The following is an 18,130-nucleotide window of genomic DNA, read 5'->3' on the forward strand; positions in this document are numbered from 1 at the left end:
TGCTCTTAAATTTGCCGCGCTGTGAAGAACAGCTGTGTTTTGGTGCGTAGTTCTGGCAAAGTCCGCTAGAGCACCCCTGCATCCTCCCCACTTCAACAGAATGTGCAGTGTTAAGAAATTAGAATTCAGAGTGCAAAGGATTAAGTGCAGAGTGCAATACTGGCGTGTTTCAAGTGCAGCGCAAGTGCAAACACCAGAATGTGCAGTGTTAAAAAAATTATAATTCACAGTGCAAAGGATTAAGTGCAGTGCAACACTGGATTACTGTACGTGCTTCAAATTCACCTTCACCACTGTCGGAGCCATAGAGGAGGCGGGTTAATCTTTGCGACAACCACGGACGTGTTGTAAGTACCTTGTACACTGCTAAATATTTTCCGTACTCACTTCTAATTTCACATTCTGTGGTTCCTTTTCATTTACTTTATGGTTTCTCCCCATTATTTGTGTGAATAGGGTCTGAAATAGGTGCTGTGCATGTCCAGTTGGAAGTTAGTTAGGTGACTTTCAAAGTTAGGTTTGGTTGGAGTCTACCTCTCCAGGGGCATTTTGCCCAAGTCCTGGACGTTATTTGGGCTCTATTATGTCAGATATTGGAGGAGTTACATACCATATATATATATATACAGTGGTCCGTCACATTTAGTGTGTTTCAAGTTAGTGATTTTCGCATTTAGTGATAGGTTAGAAAAGGTACCAATCTTGCGCATTTAGGGATTGTCTTAACATGTATAGTGATGGGGGGGCGTGAAATGCCTTGCCCATCTGCCACCAGACCGCCATTGTTATCATTGTTGTGAGCGTCTGGCGACCCTGGGTGCTTTTTTACACTCACAGTGCCGAGCATTTTGCGTTTTTCGCTGGTGAGTATATGTATAACCATACACTACTGAATCTGTATAATGTATTGCTAATACACTGTTTTATTTTTAGCACTTAAAGTAGGAAATCAGGGGTCAAAAGGGTGACTTGGAGGATGGGCACAGACTAATTTATATTTTTCTCATAAAGTACACCACATTTAGCGATTTTGTGCTTAGCGATGGTTTCGCCAGACTAATTAAATCGCTAAACACGAGGGACCACTGTATATATATATATATATATATATATATATTTATATTTATAAAATATATATCCATCTGTCCATCCATCCATCCATCATCCAATCCTACATTGCCCCATGAGGAGCATAGGAACCTGGGGCTAGGCAAACTGGTCCTGACCTTTAAGATGAGAGTAACCAGCTTCGCTCATCCCATAGTGGCATTAAGTGAGCAGTTAACCCCAACCATCCCTTGGATATAAACCTTCACAGGCTCAGTCCAATTGGAGTGCCTTAATTACTCACTAAACCACCAGGTGCCAAAATTTGGTAATTGGTTACCACCCAGCATAGTAAATGGTTTCCTGGTGTACAGGAAACCATTTGGCTTGTCACTCAGTGTAGAGTCACCCATAGGTAGAAGGAAGAGGAAAGAATGAAGGAAAGTAAGAAGAGGAAGGAAGAGAGGAAAAGACAGACACCCAAAGCAACACAATATCGAATGAGGGGATGGTTGAGTGCCCCCGCCTGCCACAAATAAATCTCTATCTTTTATTAAATTATTTTTTTGTACAAGGAAGAAGGAACCAAAGGCCTGACACCGTAATCCTGCAAAGGGTGGCCGCTGACAAAACTCCTCCAAGTCACTCTGTCACCACCACTCCCCCCTCCCTCATATACCTCTCAACTCCATGCCTTCACTTCATCCTCAGTCTCCCTCTCTCCACTTCACCCATAAACACCCTCTTAGTCTTTCATTCTCCATTCTCTCCACATGTCCAAACCACCTCAGTGTATATCTCCTAATTTTCTCAGTCACATCCACATCCACCCCACAACGTTCTTTCACTTCTTCGTTTGTCAAGTGAGTGTAGTCAAGAACTTGGGTAATGTGATGAGTAGGATGGAAGTTTTGTGGATGAAGTGCTTGAAAGGATACAGTAGGGAAGGAAGGTTGTTGGTTCACTAAAAGCGGTGATGAGAAATAAGGAGGTGAGTATGGAAGTTAAGAAGTCACTGCATGATATTATTGTGATAGTATGGAAGCGAGGCGTGGACCTTGCTAGACAGAAACACGAGAGCAGTGGAAATGAGTTACCTGAGAGGAGCATGTGGAGTGACAAATATCTATATATATATATACAGTGCCCATGCACAGTGAACAAATTCAGAGTAAATGATTTGCCTAGTGAATGAGCAGCGGATAATCAGGTCCACAAAACCATAATGAACGAGCTGAACCCCGAGTGAATGAAATCGGGGGAAAGAGTAGGACATAACTGCCATCTCCCATATTGAACGACCCCTCCCCCCCTCCCAGAGTACATGCGCATAAGACGCCAGATCTGGGTAACCTGTTGAGCAGAATCCAATGGAGGACGAAGATTTACCTGACAGAAATCAGTAAAATTCTAGCAGCAGTGGATGTTCTGATAGAAGAGGTCAAGGCAAATGAAACCAGCTACCATAGGACATATGAATTGCTCAGTGGAGCAGAAACTACTTTCTGTTATTACATTGCAAGGCACAGTATGGAAGTCAACAGAAGAAAACAAACTCTTCACATGCTACTACCGAACTCAAGAACAACAGGAGACAGTTGCCTCTACATCATCTGCTACGCTTCCTGGGGAAGACGATGATGATGTGATGTCAGTGGTGTCATCTTTGGACTTTGAAGGTTTTATGGGAGAGGTGAATGAGGCAGAGACATGTGGGGAAGTGGTTCAGTTAGGTGATGAGGGCAAGACTGGTGACGGGAACGAAGGAATGCAAGGTGATGTGGCAGGGACACCCTGGGTATCTCCCTGCCTCAGAACCACTTGTTTGAAATATGCCCTTTAGTACATCTCTGTGGACCAAAAACAGGACTCTGAGGGAGTGTTGCCACCCATATGCTATTTTTCCGATAAGAGATGCTGTTCTCAGTGAATGAGCTCCTTTGCCACCCATAAACTCGTTCACTGTGTGAGGGCAGTGTGTGTGTGTGTGTGTGTATATATATATATATATATATATATATGGAGCCTCTGTGGTACAGTGGTAAAGTGTGCGTTTTCGTATACTGAAGAACGAGGGTTTGCTCCCCACCAGGGTAATAAACTTTGGGAGCGTTCTTCTGGCCACGTACTGCATTGGCAGACATAAGGGGTGCCGTGGTTGAACCAGTGTTGCATATTATAAAGTATGCTTGCACCCACTTGGCTTGCGTGGGCCGATTACACTTGGTTCACAGACTACACACACATCCAAAACCACTTCAACACTACAGTTACACTTACAGGCACTTCTCACCCAACACACAATCTCTACCAGACAGCCTAAGCCACATGGTAGAGATACATTGGCTATATTGTCCCCACTTTGGTTGGGATAGGCCGGTCATGCAGTGGACACTCAATCGGCTGATGAGATGAGAAAGATATATATATATATATGCCAGGGGAGGGGGGGGGAAAAGGGGGGGGGGAGTGTTTTGTGCTATAAAGACCTCAGTGCAGAATAATGGATGAATAAATAGGAGAGCTCAGAATCTTCAGTTTTATTCTGTACACAAGGTTGATGCTGATCACAGTTTTCACATCAAAGATGCAAGTGAGGATCCTCAACATTCTTTCTCCTTCTGTGACCTGAAAAGAAGGAGAAATTTAATACTAAAGGAATTTTTTTAAATATGGAAAATTATACAATTACAATGATGTGATACAATTTTCCTCCAGTCCCTTCTTGCAGTTTCCTTCCATGTACTTGTATCCTTATAATGCCTCATCCCCCCAAATTCTGAAAATGTTAGCAAATACCCATGCCTTGGCTAACTTAGTTCAGCTTTTCTTTAAAAACTTCCTTTTTCAAAACTTGCATTCCTTGCTGAACCTTTAGCAATCTCTTCACAACACATCTCCCTTACAAACATATTTAATTCTTAGAAGGTAACTCTCCTTCCATATATTATTTCAACTAGCTTTGCTTGGAAGTTCTTGCTGGCTCTTGATGGAGTGACTAGAGTACTGTACTTTGCATACACCTGACGATATCACTGAAATGTGAGTAATCAATGAGAATCAGCGCTTTTACTATGCTTGCAGTCTGATACAAAAACATGCACACGTGTAAGGAGATATATAATGGAGGTGTTAACAAATTCATTCCCAACTTAGAACTAAACATGAAAGCATAAAAGAATGGTTCACTGACAGATGCAGAAAAAAAAAAAAAAAAAAAAAAACACACACACACACACACACACACACACACACACACACACACACACACACACACACACACACAAATGGGAGAGATAGGAGATTAAGAAATGATTATGTGAGTATTAGAAGAGAGCAATAGCCAAATTTGAGGAAAAACATAGTGGTCCAAAATTATTTCATGGATATAAAAAGAGCAAAATGAAACAAAAGACCAGGATAATAAGAGTAACAGTTGGCACATCAGTCTATGAACAAGAGGAGGACATGTCTGAGATTGTGAATGAAAAAATTGCAGACAGTTTCTGTAGAGATGAGGATTTCCAGGGACCTGAAATTAATCAGAACAGAACAAATATGATAAACTTAACCTGAGGAGCTCTTGGAGTTAATGAAAAATGTGGATGTAAGATAAGCCATGGTGTCAGGTAATATATCTGGTTGGGTAGTAGTACCAGTAGTAAACCAATATATTATAAATAATAGAGAGTTCCTTTTTTTAAACAAGGGGACTTGTTGAGAGACTGGAACAGAACAAAAATAGTACCAATATGTAAGAGTGGGAACAGAGAAGATCCATTAAACTTCAAACCAGTGTCACTAACTAGCATTAATTGTAGTGTGTGAAGAAATCATCAGGAAAAGTTTGGGTACATGCTCAGAGGAAAAATAAGGTAATTACCTCAAGGTAATCTGGCATTAGAGAAGGTGCTTCAGGTGTTACAGACTTACTGAGTTTTCAAGACATAGTTATTAATGTGTTGCTGGAGAGAGATGGGTGGGTAAATTGTATTTACTTGGCTTATAGGAAGGCATTTGACAGAGCACCATATCTCAGAGAGGCTGTTTGGATATTAAAAAGTATAAGTGGTATTGAAGGTGGTTTACTTAAATGAGTGAATAGTTACAGTACCTTACTGGCAGACTATGATTAGAGCTATGAATTCATCGTGGAAAGGAGAAATAAGTGGTGTACCCCAGAGAGCAGGTTTGATACCCATGATGTTCCTCATACTGCACAGTATATGTAAATGATATACAAAATGAAGTTCAGTCATATAGGAATATGTTTGCCAATGATGCGAAAATTATAAGACAAATTGTACTGTACATGAGACAAGCTGTAAGAGGACTTGGATCAACTGTACAGTTGGAGCCACATTGGAAGAACGAATTTAATGCTAGTACAGTACCAGTGAGTGTCTTGTGTTTGAGATGGGTGTAAGCAAGAGAAGAACAAAATGGGACTATAAAATGGGGATGGAATACACTGCCAATACAGCACTTAAGAAAAATTTGGGTGTAATAATACTGCAGGGATTATCACCATACAAGCATATAAATATGATAACCAGGGGAGCATACAATCTTGTAATGAACGTAGGGGTAGCATTTAATTATATGAGTGAAGATATGCTAAATAAATTGATAATGACTGTTAAGACCTAGATTAGAATATGCTGCAGATGCAAAAAAAAATCAATCAATCAATCAGAGAAAGTATAAAAAGTGGCTACTAAGATGATACCAAACTTGAAAGAATTGCAGCACGAGAAGTTACAAAGGCTAAAATACCTATGTTGCATGAGAGAAGAGAAAGAGGAAGACATGATAATGATGTATAAGTGCCTCACCACCATCATAAAAAACTCGACAGCACCTAGCAGCTTACCATCTACACCGTACATGCCAGAACCTTCCACAATTCTTCTCTGTCTACTTTGTCGTATGCTTTTCCCAGATTTATCAATAACATAAACACCTGATAGTCCTTCTCAAAAGCCTTCCCCAATATCTGTCTCATTGCAAATATTTGATCCACACATTCTCTGCCACTACTAAAGCCACCCTGTTCATCACTCACTATGACTTCTGATATCTCTCTTGCTTTCTCAATAATTCTTCCATATACCTTCCCTACAACACTCAATAAACTTATGCCATGATAATTATTGCACTCACTTCGTTCACCTTTATTTTTTGTACAGGGGTACAATCACAGCATTTTCCCACTCTGCTGGCACAGTTTTACTCATCCATGCCATCTTACATATCTGCAACAAGCATTTCATTCTGCTCTCTCCACTACACTTAATCATCTCTGCATACTCCTCATCAACTCCAGCTGCTTTCCCATTTTTCAGCTGGTTCAGTGTTCTTCACCTCTGTGAGTGTCAAGTTTCCTGGCACTGCATTCCTGCTTTGCACACCCAGAAAACCAATCATGTTTACAGCGGCTCTGCCCTTTCTATTCCCATACATCAGGCTTTCAAAATATTCTTTCCATCTGCTCCTTACTTCATCCTCATGGGTTAATAATTTACTACTTACCGGTCCATACTTCACACTTTCTCATTTCTTTTCGCTGTCACTTCTACATTTCTGCACCTCTTTTCAGAATAACTTCCTATTTTCAGAGTAAGTTGCATTCATTTTTCTTCCTAGATCATTATATATCTCTTTCATTTCCCTCTTCACTAGTCTCTTTACATACTTCTTGCTCTCAATATATTCAGTTCTTATTTCAACTGAACCCCTGTCCTGTAATAAACAAATATTCTTAGTGCCTTGCACTCCTGTGAAAAACAAAACTTTATCGCATCCAATTCGTATCTCAATTTTTTGTGTGATTCTCTCTCTGTCTCCACAAGGCAATTCTTTTTGATCTTTGAGATTTAAGATGCACTTGCTGGACACTTAGATATCTTGAAATAATGTGGGAGAGTGGAACTGTTCCAAGTAAGGCTCCACTGTACAAGTACAGTCACTACTCGTTATACGTTGACCCAGTATACAATAATTCACTACAACGACAGCAGAAAAGTTCCACCCCAAAATCCGATTTATGATGAATCTCCCGCTATAACGATACTGCCCTCGGAAAATTTCATACGAAGTGCCAAGCACACACAAGGCGACCATCACTTGTCTCATGCAAGATGGCAGCCCCAGCGTGCAGAGCAATGTTTTGGTTCAGTTGCAGTCTCGCCACCCCTTCAAAGTCCTGTCTTGTCCACTCATTCACATGTGCCCTCCTGCTATCATCACCTCTCAGCCAAGCATCATGCTACAGTAGACCTATACATCGTGTAGCACCAGGCCAACGTTATGCAAGTGTGACTGTTGTGTTGTTGCAACGATTTACTATACGTGAGTAACGCTGCCTGTATTGGCGTGATAGTGTTTGTTTTGGCCTTGGAGACGACTTGGACCGACACGAAGTGATTAAGGTGGGTTGTCATTTTTGTTTCAGTCTTGGGTAGGTGACTTTGGGAAGCTGAGTTGACGTAACCCCCCTTTTATAATGTACAGTATTTCAATCTCCCAATTAACGATAAACTCGTTATACGTTAAGGTATGACCTGACATAACCCCATCGAATAACGAGCAGTGCCTATAAGAAAGCAGTCGAGAGTGCATGTGAGGAGTTGAGTAGGCGGCATTCTCTAATGTGCACTCTGAAGGTAAACAGAGCTTTGAAACTTTGATGGTCAGCTGAATGACAGTGAAAAACGAAAGTACCGATGCCCTACCAATAACTACACTTTTCTCAGACTTCCATCATGAATTATGAGTAGTTAACCAAGCATTATAATACTGCACAAATATGGCAAAATTTTTCATAATGCAAAATATAAAGAGCACAGCAACAAGAGCTCCTACATAGTGAATGTACCGTACAGTACAGGCAAGCCAAAATTCCATCCAACTCATGAGCTTCAAACTTATTGAAGTCCAAAGTAAAAGAGGTTTTACTGTGTTCAGCACTAACTCCTACCTTCACAGGATTAAACTCCTGATAGACTAAACCTCACCTCACACTTAAGTGGTTCAAAGCTTTGTTCTGAATACTGGTAATCTTTTACTTCACTGTAATCCCAGATACCGGTATGGGCCTAAAGGACTGTATGATAAAGACTGTCTAATACCAATTCATTCAGTTAGGAGAAACCCTTACCACAGAAGGAGTTAACTGTTTTACAGTTACCATTGAAGGAGTTAGCTGTTTTACAATGACAAACCAAGTAAGGTAACAATAGCTAATGAACTTACATGTGAGCAGACTATATGGTGAGTACTTGAGAACAGAAGTATGGTGTGAAGTGAGTACACTAAGGATGTTTGGATCACTGAGGTGATGCGGGCGTCGGGTACCCAGGCTGGCAAACTGCTGGTCAAGGCTGGGCACTGGTGGTCAGTGGTTGTTTGAAGAAGTTTGCTGGAGCCAGCCAGCCATGTGAAGGTCACTGTTGACACAACAAATATTGTTATTATATGTGATTATAGCAGAAAAACAACCAACTTACCATACAGATATCTAAACATTCCACACTGTGTAGGCTACATCTACTATGGATTTTGCTACAGCTTCGCAAGGCATTTAAGAAAAAAAATTTTCAGTTACAAGAATTTTGTACAAAAAGCACTGTTATTCATGAAAAAAATCTATTAACTTTGTATGTTTACATAAGATTAACACACAATACTGAAGTGACAACAAAATGATCAGCATAGAGCTGGTGAAACAAGTCAGCCTGAGCTGATGGGCCACTTTACCTGCTGAGCCACAGACCGATGCTGATTCCGGCAGCTAAGAGTCTTGACAGTTTTGGGGGCATATTTTGTTATGCCACTATTAGGTAAATAATGAGCAAGCCATGTCACCACAGTGCAAACAGACTCAAGTACTGATATGCTGAGGAATAATAACTCTTTCTGATCACTGATAAATGGTTTGAGGGAAGTGAGATCTTAATCCAGCACAGAGGTGACATGGTAAAGTAAACACAGTGCTTACAAACTGTACTAACTAAAAATCAAAATAAAGTAATAAAAATAAACAAGATGAGAAATGAGTAGGAATATGATGAATAATAATGAACCAGCACTGGGAATTTTGACAATGCCTTATTCCCGAGAGGAGAGGATCAGTGAGGCAGTGCCCTAACACAAGCACCTAACACCACCCTATTCAATATGGCCACAGCACATTCAGACACCACTCACAACACAGGGCTTGACTTCATACATCATTGAGAACTGGGATGATTGGAAGGTCAATGTGTGCTGTGGTGACTAACTCAAGTGACACACACTGCTGCCATAAAATATGAAGTAGGTAATAATAAGATTGCATGAACTCATTTAAAACATTAAAAACACTTGAATCAAGGATATGACATCTATATCAAGTTGCTCCTAAAATAATTTTAGTCATGCAACCTTTCCAAGTAAGTGGGCCACTGGGAGACAATTATTGCCATTACCATGCTACTTTATATTTAAACACCCATTTTGTTTACTATAAATTTATTTTCCTTAACCTATATGAAAACACTAAATAATGAGACTGGTCTCCATTGCACAATACTAGTAAAATAAAGAGAGATATTGATACAAGATCTCATAACCTTATTTTAAAATTACTGACTTTATCTGGACACTTAAGAAATACTTTGTATGTTGTGATACTGTAAATGAATTTAGTGTAAAACTGACTTATGGGACTTTTCTTCATTAAAATGTAATTTCTACGTCTAAAAGTATGGAGCATAACACTAATTCAAAATACAGTTAAATAGAATGAAATTAGAGCTAGTATGAGAGTAGCAGTGGCAGGGTGGTGGTGGTCACGGCTGAGAGCCTATTGACCAGGTGCTTTAGCTTCCACTTGGCTGTTCCCATTGCTCTCAGATTTTACACCCTCTATTACAGGTATATCCGAGGCTTGGGGAGCCATTGTTTCCTCCTTGATTAACTCTTTTTGATCCACTACACTCTCCCCGTTCTCCTCTGCCTGGTCCATGGCCTGGGGTTTTGCCCCATCCCCCTCGGGGGCGTCCGAACTGTCCGCATTAGCTTCACTAGTGGCTGACGCCTCCCCTTTACTTTCCTCATCTTTAATGTTGCCTTGCATGGCTGCTTCCGCCAATATTTTATCCACATCCTGTAAATTGTGTGAAATATAATGTTAATATGGCATGGGTTGGGCCTGGGCCTGGTCCACTACCAGCAGAGCAACAGGAGGGACCACTTACACCACAACCAACAACCACAACAACACTAATTTGGATTATGCAATAGTGTACTGGAAACTCAGGCCATTATAATAAAGTTAAGTAATACTGTTCAGCATACTGCTGACAAAGACTGTATGTAATGTATTATAAGACATTACTGTACATTCAGAGCAAAGCCTGTAAATTTAAGGCATAAATTAAACAAAAATTTTATCTTTACATTCAAATGAAAAAGAGCAATTCAGCTCATGCATCAGTGGTTCAGGTAAAATTTAATATTTGATGTACCCAGACCATTCCCACAGGCAGGGCCAAAGGTGATGTTCTCATAAAAAGGAAACGTGGCAATTTATGCAGTGCAAAACTAAATACAGTACTGCTATAATTTTGTCAATAATTTTTAAACATATATTCCAATAGTGGGTCATACAGTCCACAAAACAACCACTGACAACATCACCTTGCATTAAGTCGTCTTGCTTCAGCTCCCCCATCGATGATCAGTGAATCAAGAGGGAGGCTGGTGACACTCTGGCTAGTTAATAACTCCAGCATTATTTAATCACCATTAAATATTGCTGAGTTAGGTATGCAAATACCATAAGGAAACACTACCTCAACATTATACTGTACAAGAGGAAGGATGATGCATTGGAAAGAGAAAATTATAGAGACATAAAGCTTAGTAATGGAGAGAGTTCTTGAGGGTATGATTCGAGAAAGAGTGAATATTGATGAGATGCAGTTTGGGTTTATGTCTGGCAAAGGGACCACTGATGCCATATTAATTGTTCGACAGCTTCAGGAAAAATACAGAGGAAAGAAAAGGGAATTCTACTTTGTTTTTGGTGATTTGGAGAAGGCCTTTGACAGAGTCCCTACAAAGGTGGTGAGGTGGGCAATGAGAAAGCTTCGGATCAAGGAGTGGCTGGTTAGGGTCGTAATGGCTACGCATGTGGGTGCTCACACCTGGGTAAAGGTGAATGAAGATATGAGCGATGAGTTTTCTGTGAATGTTGGTGTGCGTCAGGGGGTCAGTCTTGAGCCCCTTGTTGTTTATCATGGTACTTGATGCCCTCTCAAGTGACTCCTGAAATTGACTCCCATGGAAGATGTTGTATGCTGATGATTTGGTGTTGGCTGCAGAGAATGAAAGGAAGATGGAAGAAAGATTTAGGAAATGGAGAGATCGTATGGGGCACAAAGGCTTAAGAGTAAATGCAGATAAAACAAAAGTGATGGCATCTAGGGCTGGGGGGTAATACTGTCAATGAAGATGTAGAGTGGCCATGTGCGATTTGTTGCAAAGGCGTGGGAAGTAATTCCATCTTGTGCAGTGTTTGTGATAAATGGATGTATAAGAGATGTAGTGGTATAAGAAGTAGACTGTGAGATAATGCTGATTTCATGTGTGTGGTGTGTCGGGGAGAGCATATGGACATTGCCAGGTGTGAAAGGACTGAACTTGCTGGTGAGTCTCTTGAGTGTGTGGAAGAGTTTTGTTATTTGGGGGACATGTTATGTGGTGGAGGTGGGGCAGGAGCTAGCTCTGTGGCTAGAGTGAGGAGTGCTTGGAAGAAGTTTAAGGAGGTATTGCCTCTCCTGACACTGAGAGGGCTCTCCCTCCGTGCTAAGGGATATTTGTATGCCGCATATGTAGATGGTAGGGGGATGAATATAGTTTTGAATGGTGAGTTGCTTGAGGAGGTGGAGTGTTTTAAATATTTAGGGTCGCATGTTGCTATGGATGGAAGAATAGATGCAGAAGTGAAGTTTAGAATAAATGAAGTAGGAATAGTGCTGGGAGGAATGAAAAAAGTGTTTAGATGTCGTTCGCTTAGAATGGATGTAAAGGGAAGGCTGTATGAGGGTGTCGTGGTACCGACTGCGTTATATGGGGCTGAAATATGGAATATGGGTGTAGCAGAGAGGAAAAGTTTGAATGTAATGGAGATGAGGTGTCTGAGGAGTATGTGTGGAGTGACGTGTATGGATCAAGTGCGAAGGAGAACTGCAGTTGTTCGGGAGATGGCTGGTAGAGTTGAGCAGAAGGTGTTGCGATGGTTTGGGCATATGGAGAGAATGGATAATGAGCGACTGGTGAAAAAGATAACTAGATCTGATGTGAGAGGTGTAAGGCTGAGAGGGAGACCACGAATAGGATGGATGGACAATGTGAAGAGAGCGCTTGATGCGAGAGGGATGTCTGTTGAGCAAGGAAGAGTGGCTGTGAGTGACAGAAATAAATAGAGAGTAATTGTGAATGAATAAATGATGACGCAGCCCTGAGGGGATATTCTCCCGCATTTGGTCTGATTAGCTAGTCAGGTCAGGTGCGAGTAAGGGGATGGGTCTATTATGATGTGGCAGGGGTAAACCAGCTCTGCTGTTGGGCCCTGCTGCGGATGTCACTGATTGCACTGCGCAGTTGACCCATGTGTGGTGTGGTGCAGTAAGGATCTGTCCCTTCTCCCCTTTGGGGCTAAGATGTGAATGACTGTGTTTGAATGGACGAGTAAATGGGGAGTTTGTCGTCCTGTCTCGGCTACCTCCCTTTCCATGGGGGATGCAGACTAGGTATATAGATAGATAGATAGCATATGTTTGGAATGTAATGCTGTTATGGTAGTGAGACCTGGGCAGTAAAGGAAGAGGATATTCGCAGGCTCAAATGTACAGAAATGGCAATGATTAGGTGGATCTGCGGTGCATTCTTGAGTGCAAGGCCTGAGGGGACTAGGTTTATGATGGAAGAGTTGAGAGGTAGGATGTGACTGGAGTGTATTGACGTTGTGATGAGGAGAGGTAGATTGAGATGGTTTGGGCATGGGGAGAGAATGGAGGATGACAATTGTGTGCAGAAAGTGAGAAGTGTTAATACTGTGGGTAGGGTAGTGAGAGGTAGACTGAAAAAGACCTGGGACAAGGTCACTGAGTGAGACCTCTGGGTTAAGGGACTAAACAAGGATGCTGCCAGAGATCGAGCAGCATGGAGAGCCACCATTAGGTGACCAAGGCCGACACATGCAAGCATGTTGAAGCCTTCAAAAATGAAAAAGAAGATGATAATTTTTGCAACTACAAGTAAAATACTACAGAGCTAATGATACAATCTAAATACAGTTTTACATGGGCCTATACCAGACAACTTGTAATTCTCCTTTTCGGCATTAAAAAAATTAACTATGACATGAAATTTATTACACTGAACAGATTTTACAGTCAAAGCTAAAAATGCAAGTAGCCAAGTGGCACCAGCCTGCCCTGCATGAATTCCCCCAGGAGTGTCACTAGAGTCAGTTGCTGTGAAGACTTACCTCTTCAGGGTGTGCACCGATATATTCTAGTTTGGCTTCACGCAGCATAGTGGTCACTTTGTTCCGTTGTTCCTTAAATTCATCCCAGTCCTCCTTGCTCTTGGTCTTTTTAGCCTTTTGATGTAGTTTATGCTTCTTCATAATCTCATTCTTCATGCCTTCCGTTACCCATGGCTTGTTCATCTCGCCCTGAAATTGCCAAGACTGCATTAATAAAATTTAATTACCAGTATAGTGCGTTAATGTAATGTACGGTACTCTGAAGGAAAGAAAGGCAACAGAAAAGCCCTTCACATTAATGTCTGAATTTTGATGAATGTAATGACTGAGTACAGCATATCAGTGCATCTGCAATTTTAATGTTGATCACTAAAAGATGAGAGGGATAGTCTTGTGAATGTGTGGAAAATTAATGTACAAAGTGTGCACAAAATGCAATTACAGTACTAGGTGCTGAGGTGTCAATACTATAGACCATGCAATGATGACACATGGACAGCATGGTCAGGTCTGAGAGAGAGAGAGAGAGAGAGAGAATCTGTTTTGTCAATGATTAAAAGACCAAGGGACCATGTTAAAAATACCCTGTACCAGAATAATTTAAACATTCCATAGTGTGTGTAAACATACTGTAGCTATTGCTGCAGTTCCTATCAAGTGTACTTTTGACAAATGTCCTAGGATGTAAGATGTTATTATTTTAACCATATAAATATTCACAAACTCAGGCCAAGGCTTGACTGCTGCAAACCGTCTTCCTCATCAATCACTGGCAATGAAAAAGCAAGAGCAAAATTAAATAATTCACCAAAATGAAAATTTATATTCTGGCTTCACCTCAAAAAAATATCGGCACATATCATATACAAGGTCCAACATGTTTTGCATACAATGGCCTTGGTTATCTAATGGCAGCTCTCTCCTGCTCAATCTGGCAACCTCCCCAGTCGGTCCCTTATCCCTGAGGTCACATACTATGACCTAATCCCATATCTTTATTGGACTGCCTATCACAACCTAACCCTCAACATTCACACCTCTCACCATCTGCATCCAACTTTTATCTTCCAAGCTCAACATCCCAAATATATACCTCAATCTACTCCTCTTCACACCACCAGTACATTGAAGTCCCATCCTTCCTCTCAGCTCTTCAGCCACAATCCTAGCCCCCAGGCCTCACATTCAAGGATACATTAGACATCCATATAATCATTGTCATTTCCGTACATTTGAGCCTATGACTATCCTCTTCCTTTACTGCCCAGGTCTCACTACCATACAGCATTACACCCCTAACACATGCCACATACAAGGATCCCTTAGCACAGAAGGAAAGCCCTCTCAGTGTCAGAAGAGGCAACAGCTCCCTGAACTTCACTGAACCACTCCTTACCCTAGCCACAGAGCCCTACCTCCAGCAAATAACGTGTCCCCCAAATAACAAAACTCCCTCCATATGCTCAAGAGACTCTCCAGCATGATCAATGCTTTCACATCTCTAAATCTCTACATGCTCTCCCTAACACACCATATACACAAAATAATCATGATTTCACACCCTACCTTTAACACCATTACATCACTTATGCACCCACTTATCACAAACACTGCATAAGATTGAGTTACTTATCACATCCTTGTCACAAACTGCACATGGCCACACTCCTTCTGCTTTGACAGTACCACAGTGAGCTCAAGATATAATCTCTCTTATTTTATCCGCATTTACTCTACCCTCGTGCCCCACAAGGGTTTGAGAGCAAACATGAATACTGGTACTTTATTTTATTGCACTGCATTTTCCATTATAAATGTGTTGCACAAACACCAGGTGGATAGTCATCCTACTGCCCCACTTCCCCCCCCCCTCTCCAAAAAGGGCAACCTTTGTCATGGGCATCTTTATAAATACTGTGGTTAATACAGTATATCCATTTGAATCCCTTGTCAGTTACTCAGCTTCCTTAATTTCCCTACCATAGTTTCTTTCTTAAACATTTATTTACCATATCCATCCTTCTTGGGCTACCATATGTCCTCTCACCTTCAAACTCACAATCATCTGTTTCATCACCCTACCATAACTATTCAATCTATGCAGATCGCACATTCCTGAAAATCCCATCTCCATTGCTCTGACACTTGATTTTTTACTGTCACATCATTTCAGACTTCTGATATTCAATAGTTAATGTGGGCACCACCAAATCTTCGTGCAGTCTATGGTCGTACTGCAGCCTCCATTCTCAATCCCATATTTCATAGCAAGGCTATTGAAGCATATGCAACATTTTTCCTTGAACATCTCAACTAACTAACATACTTAACCTGCCAGCCTACAAAAAATGGGATTACTAAGTCAAGGCATTTACAGTATATATATATATATATATATATATATATATATATATTCGTTTTCGTTTTTTAAAGGTTCCAACATGCTTGCACGTGTCGGCCTTCGTCACCTAATGGCGGCTCTCCACACTGCATGATCCATTGCAGCCTCCCTGTTCAGTCCCTTAACCCTGAGGTCACACTTAATGACCTCGTCCCACGTCTTTCTCAGTCTACCCCTCATAACCCCACCCCCAATATTAACACTTCTCACCTTCCTCACCCAATTATCATCCCCCATCCTCTCCACATGTCCAAACCATCTCAATCTACCTCTCCTCATCACAACAACAATACACCCCAGTCCCATCCTACCTCTCAACTCTTCCATCGTAAACCCAGCCCCTCCAGGCCTTGGACGCAGGGATGCACTGCACATCCACCTAATCATTGTCATTTCTGTACGTCTGAGCCGGCAAATATCTTCCTCCTTCACTGCCCAGGTCTCACTACCATACAGCATTACACTCCTGACACATGCTGCATACAAAGACCCCTTAGCACGTAGGGAGAGTCCTCTCAATCTCAGGAGAGGCAAGAGCTCCCTGAACTTCTTCCAACCACTTCTCACCCTAGCCACGGAGCTAGCTCCAGCCCCACCTCCAGCACACAACATGTCTCCGAAATAACAAAACTCTTCCACACACTCAAGAGATTCACCAGCATGTTCAATCCTTTCACGTCTGACAATCTCCACCTGCTCACCCAGACACGCCGTACACATAAAATCAGCATTATCTCGCAGTCTACCTCTGATACCACTACATTTCTTATGCACCCATTTATCACACACACCGCACAAGATGGAATTGCTTCCCACGCCCTTGTGGCAAACTGCACATGGCCACTCTCCCTTGTCTTTGACAGTACCACCACCTACCCTAGATATCATCACTTTTGTTTTATCTGCATTTACCCTTAAACCCTTGTGCCCCATACCATCTCTCCACTTCCTAAACCTTCCTCCGCCTCCCTTTCGTTCTCTGCAATCAACAACAAATCATCAGCATACAACAACACCCACAGGAGTCCGTTTCTAAAGTCACGTGAAAGGGCTTCAAGTACCATGATAAACAACTTGGGACTCAAGACTGACCCCTGATGCACACCAACATTCATGGAAAACTCATCACTCAAATCTCCATTCACTCTCACCTGGGTGTGAGCACCCACATACATAGCCATAACCACCCTAACCAGCCACTCCTCCAAGCCAAGCTTTCTCATTGCCCACTTCACCACCTCTCTAGGGACTCTGTCAAAGGCCTTTTCCAAATCAGCAAAAACAAAATAAAGATCCCTTCTCCTACCAATATATTTTTCCTGAAGCTGACGAACAATGAATATAGCATCAGTGGTCCCCTTACCTGGCATAAACCCAAACTGCATCTCATCAATATTCACTCTTTCTCTAATCATACCTTCTAAAACTCTCTCCATTACCTTCATTATCTGATCTAAAAGCTTTATACCTCTATAATTTCCTCTTTCCAGGGCATCATCCTTCCCTTTATACACATTTACAATTACACTCTTCAGCCAATCATCTGGAACAACACACTCATAAATAATCCTATTTATCAGGTCAGTGACTAAACTCACCCCTATATCTCCTGAGGCCTTCAACATTTCGGCAGTCAACCCAGACACACCAGCTGCCTTCCCCACCCTCATCCTGCCTATTGCCTCACTCACAGTAGCAGTATCAATCAAAGACCAAGGGCCAGACACTGGATCTGCTGGGTCCAAACCTTCCCTGTCCCAGTCAAACTCCTCAGTCAACAACCGGTTATAATGCTCTCTCCATGCATCTTTAATATCCTCACTGTTCACCACTACCCTTCCTTCATCATTCTTCACACACTGCTCACCTATAATATCCTGATTATCCCTCTTCACCTGACCTGCCACCCTAAATATCATATTTTTCCTTTCCCCATGATTTAGGTTATCGAGTAATAGTCTCTGTGACTCAGACTTTGCCCTGTATACCTCTCTTCTAGCCTTCCGCTTGGCAGCCAAATATTCCTCTTTGCAACCACCCTTCTTCCATTCCTGGAAAAGCCTTCTTTTCTCCTTAACTGCAGCTTCTACACCCTCATCCCACCACGAAGTTACTTTATGTCTTGGTGGTCCTCTTGTCCAACC

General features: G+C 41.7%; 1 protein-coding gene across 2 annotated transcripts in view; it reads right to left on the minus strand.

The window, feature by feature from the left end:
- Positions 1-3,572: 3,572 nt before the first annotated feature.
- The window catches only part of LOC145411983 (uncharacterized), a 29,582-nt gene continuing 15,024 nt past the window's right edge, over positions 3,573-18,130 (minus strand). The window contains exons 2-4 of one of the 2 annotated variants that reach the window (XR_013899498.1): positions 13,586-13,774; positions 8,302-8,495; positions 3,573-3,675 (exon numbers count right to left, since the gene is read on the minus strand). Coding sequence is in view for 1 of the 2 variants with exons in the window: in XM_080281953.1 (XP_080138079.1) it covers positions 9,893-10,195; positions 13,586-13,774 (492 nt within the window). In the remaining variant the exon portion in view is untranslated. Of the gene's footprint in view, positions 3,676-8,301; positions 8,496-8,520; positions 10,196-13,585; positions 13,775-18,130 lie in introns of those variants that run through there. The other variant, XM_080281953.1, reaches the window with a different exon arrangement.

The sequence above is a fragment of the Coenobita brevimanus genome, chromosome 91 (assembly GCF_032717465.1).
Source record: "Coenobita brevimanus isolate Jiangsu-jjx chromosome 91, ASM3271746v2, whole genome shotgun sequence".
Taxonomy (NCBI): Eukaryota; Metazoa; Arthropoda; class Malacostraca; order Decapoda; family Coenobitidae; genus Coenobita; species Coenobita brevimanus.